Consider the following 9,901-nt stretch of genomic DNA (forward strand, 5'->3'; position numbering starts at 1 on the left):
GGATTTCTGCCCAGACAAACCCTTTAACTTTTAAAGCAACCTCGTGACCTCGACAGACGCCGAGAACAAAGAGCCACAAATTCTTCTCAGCAGGATGATCATGTGTGGTCATTCTTCAGACAGATGAACTGTACCATCAGAAGCATCCAAATGCTCATTACTTGACAGTTCCTGACACCAGTTATTGCTATGGAGAACAACGACGCATACTCAATCTCATCTCCTGCCAAGAAGGTGGATTTGAGCTCCCTTGTTCTCAATGATGGGCATACTAAAGGGAGGACGACTTCAGATCTCATCACTAACCTGACTAATTCACGAGCTATAACTTACAAAGAGGTTAGCAAGTGAAAATGTAATACCGCTATGAAATGACCATTTTGATATCTATGTGAACATATATTTCAACCTAAAACGTGACGACCGTTTGTATTTAATAAAAGACATTGCACTTTTCCCTATACAGGAAGCAAGTGAGATCTATGTGATCCATACCACTACCATTAAGTCTGGACATGGCTCGAAAACATCTCTAATAATGGAGCCAAGTTAAAACTTATAGTCCTACTCCCACCTTTTGCCTCGCTGATTTCGTCCACGGCCACGATCCATATGTCCTCCCCGACCACGTCCCTTCTGAAAGTTTCTGCGACTATTTGATCGACTTTCGTTTCCAGATAATGAACTGCTTTCAGAGTCTGAATCACTGAGCAGAAAACATCCAGTTGTATTAAATGGTATAAATCTTAAGAGAAATTAAAACCATGCAGACAAAATTTACAATTTCACCATGTTTGTTACCTGCGACGGTATCGTTTGTGAGGGGACCGTGAAGAGGACCTTGATCTTGACCTTGAGCCAGCGCTTGAAGAAGAACTGGTGTCTTTCATGAAAACATTCCTGTTTCCAAACCTTGTAGGAAAGCTGCCACCGCGTCCTCTTAGTGTATTAGTATTGTTATGGACTCCGCCACGTGAGGACTGTGTGACAGTAATGGTACTGCCAAGAGAAGACTGCAAAGTACTTTGCTCCCAGCGCTTTTTCTTTGGACTTCCCTTTGCACTTTCCTTGCTGAAAATAATAAGACATTAAAAAAAAAAGTAAAAAACACATTTCACTCTAAATCTAGTTTATAATTACAGACTGTCAAAGTGTCTTTGTGATATTCAAGATGATCATTTCTAAAGTCCAATCTATAAAAATAGTCCAAAAGAGGGTAGGGAAAAACCAAAACATGTGCTCACTTACAAAACTCTCATTATAATGCTGCCTGTGGCTCCAGTCAGTCTCTCTTCTGGCACAGACAAAACATGAAGGCTGCAGTTAATTAGGCAGCTGATTGGCTGCAGCATTCACATGATGTCACCCACAGTAAGAGGAAACCCAGCCACTGAAGGGAGAAAGGAAGCAGTGTGGCAGGACAGAAAAAAATCTTTTTGAAGAGCTTATGTTCTTTTTTTGTTTTTACACCCCTTAGCTGCATTTTTAATATTTAAAGGGAAGGTCCCATCAAAAAATTGCAATTGAAAATATGTTAAGAATTAATGTTTACATTTTCTTAAAAAAATATTATAATTTGTTTATAATTTAGTAAAATATGAAATTTTTTTTAAAGGTTTGGCATTCCCACTTTTAAACACTAGGGGGAGCAGCTAATAAAATTTGACAAAAACCTAGTGTACAACTAGCTCACATTACTGCACTGCAGTAATTATGGGCGGAGTCTGCTGACATGGCTGTGAAAACAGTGAGAAGCCATTTTGTTGGTGACTGCAAAGTTATACTGACAAGTAGACAGTCACCGAGGATGGCAGGCAGCAAGGATTCTGGGAGATATATGGTGGAGGGAGCAGGGTGACAGCAGCACAGAGTATTTCAGGAGAGCAGTGTGCTGGTTTATGGGGGCACCCTGTTCGGTGCGCGGAGCAGCCAGGGATTGTACATAGAGCGCTGTCTTTTATACACATGGATGGACCGTCTGCTGGTCTGCTCCACTGAAATCTAGGACACATTTCTGCGGATTGATGGCCTGCTCTGATCCAGACATTGCATGCAAAGACCCCATTCCCCTTCTCAGATCCTGTCCTGGCGATGTGTGAAAGCGAGGTGACAGGCGCAGTCGGGTGATGCTGGGAAGGAAATGTAGCCATATAGTAACAATAAAAATGAGAAGCCTCTCTGCAGCTGCCTCACCAGCCTTCCCCTGACTGCACCTAACTGGAGGTCATGCTGCCCCCTCTATTACCCCCGACCCGTGTGCAGGTGCTCAGCCAGAACCACCCTAGAATGGGTCCCCTTTCTGAATACTGCCATAGTGTTCTCACATAATACCGCCATACAGATCACACATAATACTGTCCTATAGTTCTCACATAATACCGCCATATTCTTCACAAATAACGACGCCATATAGATCACACATAATACCGCCATATACTTCACACACAATACCGCCATATAGATCACAGATAACCGGGGGGAGAGGAGAGCATAGGAGAGGATTAGATACACGGCCCAGCAGTTAGTATCACACAAAGGAGGATTAGATACACAGCTCAGCAAGTAGTTTCACACCGGATAGTATTAGGTACACAGCTCAGTCAGTATCACACCGGAGGATTAGATACACGGCTCAGCATACAGTAACACACAGAATAGGATTAGATACACGGCTCAGCACAGAGTATCCCACAGGAGAGGATTAGATACACGTCTCAGCGCAGTATCACACAGAGTAGGATTAGATACATGGCTCAGCAGAGAGCATCACACAGGAGAGGATTAGATACACAGCTCTGTCAGTATCACACAGGGTAGGATTAGATACATGGCACAGCAGACAGCATCACACAGGAGAGGATTAGATAAACAGCTCAGTCAGTATCACACAGGGTTTGATTAGATACATGGCTCAGCACAGTATCACACAAGGTAGGATTAGAAACACAGCTCAGTCAGTATCACACACGGTAGGATTAGATACACGGCTCAGCATACAGTAATACACAGAATAGGATTAGATACACGGCTCAGCACACAGTATCCCACAGGAGAGGATTAGATACACATCTCAGCACAGTATCACACGGTAGGATTAGATACACAGCTCAGTCAGTAACACACAGGGTAGGATTAGATACACGGCTCAGCATACAGTAACACAGAATAGGATTAGATACACGGCTCAGCGCACAGTATCCTACAGGAGAGGATTAGATACACGTCTCAGCACAGGGTAGGATTAGATACATGGCTCAGCACAGTATCACACAGGGAAGGATTAGATACATGGCTCAGCGGACACCATCACACAGGAGAGGATTAGATACACAGCTCTGTCAGTATCACACAGGATAGGATAGGATTAGATACAGCCAGCACAGTAACACACATGGGAGGAGATACACTGCTCAGAGTCAGCATCACAAAGGATAGGATTAGATTACCTCTCCCCCTCCCCCGCCGATATTACTTCACTGCTGCCGACGCTGCTCCTTTCTGCCTCCTATGTCGTCCTTGGTCTCCTCCTCCTATAACAGCAGGGCTCTCAAGTGGAGCTCACAGACACACTGTGAGCTCCAGAAAGATGGCGCTGATCTCCTCCCTCTGCTGTGATGTGGACGGCTCAGGCGGTGTGGCCAGATCACAGCAGGGAGCAGCTCAATGCTAGGTATAGGGTCGGATGCCGACCGCTGTCTCCTATGCCCAGGGCTGCCGTATTTGCAGAGTGTAAGTGTCGTGCAGCTACACTTACACTCCTGCAAAGCAAAATGGCAGCGCCCAGTGGCTGAAAAATTAATAAATAAAATGAAGTTAAAAAATGTAAATTTGTATTAAAAATAATTGTTTATATAAACAATCATTTTTAATACAAAAAATAAAATGCGGCACCTTCCCTTTAAAACAAAATGTGTTGGATAGCCACATTTAACACATACCCTGGCAAAGGCTCTCTACTCCAATCAATGGTATAAGCCGATCCATCTTGTAATCTGGCCTGCAAGACTTCTTTTAGCAGTTTTTCTGTTCGATCTTTGTCTTCCTCACTTTCACACGCAGTAAAGCAGCGCTGGACATATTCCTTCATAGCTGGAGGCCAATCTTCAGGCTTAGCGGAACTATTACTGCAAAAATACAAAAAAGACAAAATTAATTAGAAACACTTCAGCCTTTACTAAAAAGAGTGAATTGCTAAACCAGGGCTCCGCAGAAGGGGTTAGTGATAGCGCCCTTCACAAAAGAAGCAAAATATTCACCTGTGCTCATGGCTCTTCTCCGCTTGCTGCTGCTGCTGTAACCCGTGGTGGTGCATGCGTGCGTGCTGCGACATGCCAGTATGGTTACCGTGTTGCTCATTAGATGAAAAGATCTGATTGGACATTACAAGTGGACGCTTCTGAATATTAAACTTCAGACCTCCAGCTCCTGGAGCCTCTATTAAAACAGAATGAGCAAAATAAGAAAGTGCATAATATCTCACAGCTGTTGCCAACATAAAATCAGATCATATCCAAATGAACCAGTGTCTGCACCAAATCAGGGCAGAAGCTTTTTACGGCCTGTGTGTTCATGGAAAGCTATGGAGCTGGGAGGGGTGGGGGGGGGAGTTTTCAGCCCATGAACAACTCTATGGAAGAAAGTACTGGACAGAAGACAACTTACGCTTCATTCGGTTCCATAGTTGATGGCCTTTCTTTGATTTGGGGCCGTCGTTGTAGGAATGTTGATTGTAGCTGTTGGCGTTACTGGATGGATGCTGGGGCGAGAGATGGTTGCCGCCTCCTGGGTTTTGCGGACAGGACTGTGACAAATTATGGTTGACATGTTGGTGATGTGGTGAAGTTTGGTTGGCAGAGGCGGACACTTGAGACTGCATATTCGAGTAAGGAATCCCATCTTCAATACCAGGGACACCGGGCTGGAAACATGAATGCAATGTATTATCATCGGACAGAAAAAGCAGCAGGTTAAAAGGGGGTTTTACTATTTTGTAAAACCCTCTTCCCCCATCTGAGCTTTACTCACCGTCCTCGGGCCCAGTGTAGTCTGCATCTGCTGTGTCACTGTCTGCAGTGCTTATGCCATGTTGTCAACGCTGCAGCCAATCAGTGAGCTCAGAGCCACTGAGCGGCTCGTGTCAGCACCTCATGCAGGGGCACTGAGCTGTTGACTGCAGCGCTGCCGTCATTTTCTGGAGTGATGGCGTCACAACAGACACCGAGAGCAGAGACAGGATTCAGCACTGGACCTGGAGAGAGTGAGCTAAGGACAGCAATTTTTTTTTTCTAAAACAAACTGTAGTTAAGGAACATGGGTTTTTTAAAACCGTAAAATTAATTAATTATGTATCCGAACTCCCAAGTGGTTGCCAAGTTGGGTCCAGAATAATACACAGGATAGGCTGTATAAATGTACGATTCACATGTCGGGAGTCCCAACTGAGACACTACTGATCAAATGAAGGAAATATGTCATCTCTATGAACAGGACAGTGGTCCATTTCTGTATCTAAGGATCTGACAGATAGCAAAGTGCTGTTCACTGAAATCAGGCCTATAGATAGCGGGCAGATCAGCAATTTTCTCTCTATTCAAATGGGTACACAGCATCATCATTGTCATGGTCTGGGCTATAGAGGTGGGACCCCAGATAATCATACATTGATCAGCAATCTGGTAGAGATGTTAAATATTGCTCTTGATTCAGTCCCATTAATGTTTACAAGGATGATCATCACCAGCACCTCCAAATAACCAAGCATACCTGAGCGAGATTCCCTTGGTGCAGTCCAGCTTGCTGATTTTGCGATCCTTGGTAACTACCAGACATCCCATACTGACCGGAAGTATTGTATCCACCATACACATTCTGCTACAAAATGCAAAGAAATAAAAGATTAACCATATGCTTCAGATTATAAATACAATTCAGAATGTAAAAGGACTAAAATAGATTATGTTGGTCAAAAATAGTGAAGATCAAGCTATATATACAAAGACTTGTGTGTCTTGTTCTTTGTGGATCCCAGCACATCATATTAAGGTTATGTGCACACTTCGCGGATTCTGCTGCGGATTTTTCCGCAGCGGATTTGATGAAATCCGCAGTGCAAAAAGTACTGCGGATTTATCGCGGTTTTTTGTGCGGTTTCCACTGCGGTTTTAGACACCTGCGGTTTTTTAACATGGAGCAGGTGCCAAACCGGTGCGGATTCCGCACAAAGAATGGACATGCTGCGGAATGAAAACCGCTGCATTTCCGCGCGTTTTTTTCCGCAGCATGTGCACAGCGTTTTTTGTTTTCCATATGTTTACATTGTACTGTAAACTCATGGGAAACTGCCGCGGATCCGCAGCGTCCAAAAACGCTGCGGATCAGCAGCAAAAACCGCAAAGTGTGCACATAGCCTTAGAAAGATTTCTTTACATACCATGGACATCAGCAATTGAAAAGACCCACTCACATCTATCCAACCCTAATAAAGGTAATGTTTCTACCACTAGAACCTCTTAATGCATGAAGGTGAACAGAAATCTGATACCTACCATGGGGTAATAGTAGTTGTAAGCATATGGATGATAATTGTACTGCGAATACCACTGATAATACTGTTGCATCGCTGCATCGTTCGGTGATGCTGAATACTGCAAAAGAGGAAAAAAAAATAACTAAAAATAGAATAAAAAAAACTGGACTTCATACAATATACATTGTGTCAGCAGTACATTCTCTTTACAGTCGGACAATTAACCCATGAAAAGGTGCGTTTTGGTTTAGCAATGTTCACCGGCAGTTTTTTCCATTAACATATCAGTCCCCTCCTGTTACCTGCGCATTAGCTTGCCCATCACTTGATCCTTTAGTGGAACTCGCTTTACTTATGTTTGCCAGCGCTTGCCGTGCCTTCTCCCACTCAGGATTCTCGTGCATTGGGGTTTCTAAACTGCCATCTCTACCTCCATTGTACTGCTGAGCCCTGTGTACAATAAGATCGAAAAACAAAAAATGTAAATAATATAAATCTTAAATATATATCTATAGGGTGTCAATATTACTTAGTAAACCCACCATTCAGGATTCAGCTGGTCTCCTATGTTTGACATTGCAGTGTTCACGTGTCACCTGTTGGTACAAAATTGAACAGAAGCTTAAAATGTGCACAAGTATATAGAGCTGTATACACACATGAATATCTGTGCATGGAGAGTGGAGGGATAGTCACCACACAAGGAGAAAACAAGCTCTCTCCTTTCTGAAGGAAAGGTTATGACTTAAGGTACCTTCACACTAAGCGACTTTGCAGCGAGAACGACGACGATCCGTGACGTTGCAGCGTCCTGGATAGCGATCTCGTTGTGTTTGACACGCAGCAGCGATCTGGATCATGCTGTGATATCGCTGGTCGGAGCTAGAAGTCCAGAACTTTATTTCGTCGCTGATCACCCGCTGTCATCGCTGGATCGGCGTGTGTGACACCGATCCAGCGATGTGTTCACTTGTAACCAGGGTAAATATCGGGTTACTAAGCGCAGGGCCGCGCTTAGTAACCCGATATTTACCCTGGTTACCATTGTAAAAGTTTAAAAAAAAAAAAAAAAAACAGTGCATACTCACATTCTGATGTCTGTCACGTCCCCCGGCGTCCACAGGGTTACGCGCTGCTGCTCAGAGCTTCCTGCACTGACTGTGTCAGCGCCGGCAGTAACAGCGGTGACGTCACCGCTGTGCTCTACTACTGCCGGCGCTGACACATTCAGTGCAGGAAGCTCTGAGCAGCAGCGCGTAACCCTGTGGACGCCGGGGGACGTGACAGACATCAGAATGTGAGTATGCACTGTTTTTTTTTTTTTTTTTTAACTTTTACAATGGTAACCAGGGTAAATATTGGGTTACTAAGCGCGGCCCTGCACTTAGTAACCCGATGTTTACCCTGGTTACCCGGGTGCTGCAGGGGGACTTCGGCATCGTTGAAGACAGTTTCAACGATGCCGAAGTCGTTCCCCTGATCGTTGGTCGCTGGAGAGAGCTGTCTGTGTGACAGCTCCCCAGCGACCACACAACGACTTACCAACGATCACGGCCAGGTCGTATCGCTGGTCGTGATCGTTGGTAAGTCGTTTAGTGTAACGGTACCTTTACTGACTACTTACCCAGGGACGAGCCCCACCAATCATTAGAACAGGGAACTTTTGTCCCAGTTACAACGGGTCACATGCTCTTCTGGAAAAAAAAAAAAAGCGAATGTGCATGTGGAACAGCAGGCGAGCATGTACACTATTGCCCCATTGTAGAGGGGATAAAAGCTCCCCATTCTTCTGATTAGTGCAGGTCCCAGGGGTCAGACGCCTACAGTGGATAGGTGATAACTTGGTTTTAAATGTGCAGCATTTCTCCATACAGATTCCTACAGCAGGAGGTCCATAGCACCACATAGGTTTAGCGAGAATGTATCCAAAATGGACAGCATAGGCCCAGAAGTTTATATTTTAGTGTTCTTAAGGAACTTTACTGTGCAAAAAAAAAAAGTAAAATAAGGAGCCGACTTATTTCACTGCTCCTTTTAAAAGGGGATGTTTCTTAATGGGGGAATATTGTAATTGAAAAGGGTTTGTGTCTGAGTAGTGGAGGAGAGGCGAGGGGGGGGGAAGAGAGGCGAGGGGGGGGGAAGAGAGGCGAGGGGGGGGGAAGAGAGGCGAGGGGGGGGAAGAGAGGCGAGGGGGGGGGAAGAGAGGCGAGGGGGGGGGGAAGAGAGGCGAGGGGGGGGGAAGAGAGGCGAGGGGGGGGGAAGAGAGGCGAGGGGGGGGAAGAGAGGCGAGGGGGGGGGAAGAGAGGCGAGGGGGGGGAAGAGAGGCGAGGGGGGGGAAGAGAGGCGAGGGGGGGGGAAGAGAGGCGAGGGGGGGGGGAAGAGAGGCGAGGGGGGGGGGAAGAGAGGCGAGGGGGGGGGAAGAGAGGCGAGGGGGGGGGAAGAGAGGCGAGGGGGGGGGAAGAGAGGCGAGGGGGGGGAAAGAGGCGAGGGGGGGGGAGAGAAGCGAGGGGGGGGAGAGAAGCGAGGGGGGGGGGAGAGAAGCGAGGGGGGGGGGAGAGAAGCGAGGGGGGGGGGGAGAGAAGCGAGGGGGGGGGAGAGAAGCGAGGGGGGGGGATAAGGTGCAGAGGATGAGCACGGGGGAGATAAGGGGGTGTGAGAAATGTGGAGGATACGGTGCAGACTGGGGCGCTGAGGCCGCACCCGGGGAGCACAGGAGCCTGTACCGTGACTAGGACTCCCTGCTGTCACAGGCGCAGTGCACCACAATGAGGAGACCTCACTTCTGCTGCCCGCACTGTCGGGGCTGGAGACCGCCATCTTTACTGTCCCGGAAGAATCCTTCCACCGGGGACCCTATGTCCCGCTCAGCTGCCACCGCCCGGCCATGCCCGCAGTCACCAGCGTTACCTCAGCCAGGCCGCTCATGCAGGAGCCCGGTGTGCTCCGCCCTCGCACTCCTTCACCACAACCGAAGCCTCGTCCGTCCCGGACTTCACCTCCGCTGTCGCCTGAAGCGTTCAGACCGGGTTATGGATTCTTCCCTTCTGAACCGCGGCTTTTTTTTCCGCTCTAGTCCGAGCCTCAGAGATGGCTCCTACAAGCACAAAATGGCGGCCGCAAACAGCCAGTCTTCCTGACGTAACTATTCCTGTTCGCCCCGCCCTGCTCTACTTCCCTAGCCGTCGTCATCATTTCTACCCCTACTTCCGGTCTATCAACCTTATCCAATCAGAGCGTGTTTTCTTAGACCTTTGTTTATCTATTTTTTGATTGGCTACAGTCATTGAAAGGCGGTTCTATCTCCTCCAATCACGATGTGGGTGGTTGTCATGTGACGTAGACGTCTGCGTAGTCGTAATGTGTCGCCTAGAAGGG

At 46.9% G+C, this 9,901-nt stretch overlaps 1 protein-coding gene across 1 annotated transcript in view; it reads right to left on the bottom strand.

Moving 5' to 3' along the window:
* Positions 1-9,695, bottom strand: part of LENG8 (leukocyte receptor cluster member 8) — a 31,036-nt gene extending 21,341 nt beyond the window's left edge. The window contains exons 1-10 of the mRNA XM_077259626.1: positions 9,434-9,695; positions 7,069-7,122; positions 6,829-6,976; positions 6,546-6,644; positions 5,764-5,871; positions 4,663-4,918; positions 4,257-4,434; positions 3,939-4,124; positions 802-1,071; positions 575-706 (exon numbers count right to left, since the gene is read on the bottom strand). Coding sequence (XP_077115741.1) covers positions 575-706; positions 802-1,071; positions 3,939-4,124; positions 4,257-4,434; positions 4,663-4,918; positions 5,764-5,871; positions 6,546-6,644; positions 6,829-6,976; positions 7,069-7,103 — 1,412 coding nt within the window. The 5' untranslated portion in view covers positions 7,104-7,122; positions 9,434-9,695. The remainder of the gene's footprint in view (positions 1-574; positions 707-801; positions 1,072-3,938; positions 4,125-4,256; positions 4,435-4,662; positions 4,919-5,763; positions 5,872-6,545; positions 6,645-6,828; positions 6,977-7,068; positions 7,123-9,433) is intronic.
* Positions 9,696-9,901: the final 206 nt, after the last annotated feature.

Source organism: Ranitomeya variabilis, chromosome 4 (assembly GCF_051348905.1).
Source record: "Ranitomeya variabilis isolate aRanVar5 chromosome 4, aRanVar5.hap1, whole genome shotgun sequence".
In the NCBI taxonomy this organism is placed as follows: Eukaryota; Metazoa; Chordata; class Amphibia; order Anura; family Dendrobatidae; genus Ranitomeya; species Ranitomeya variabilis.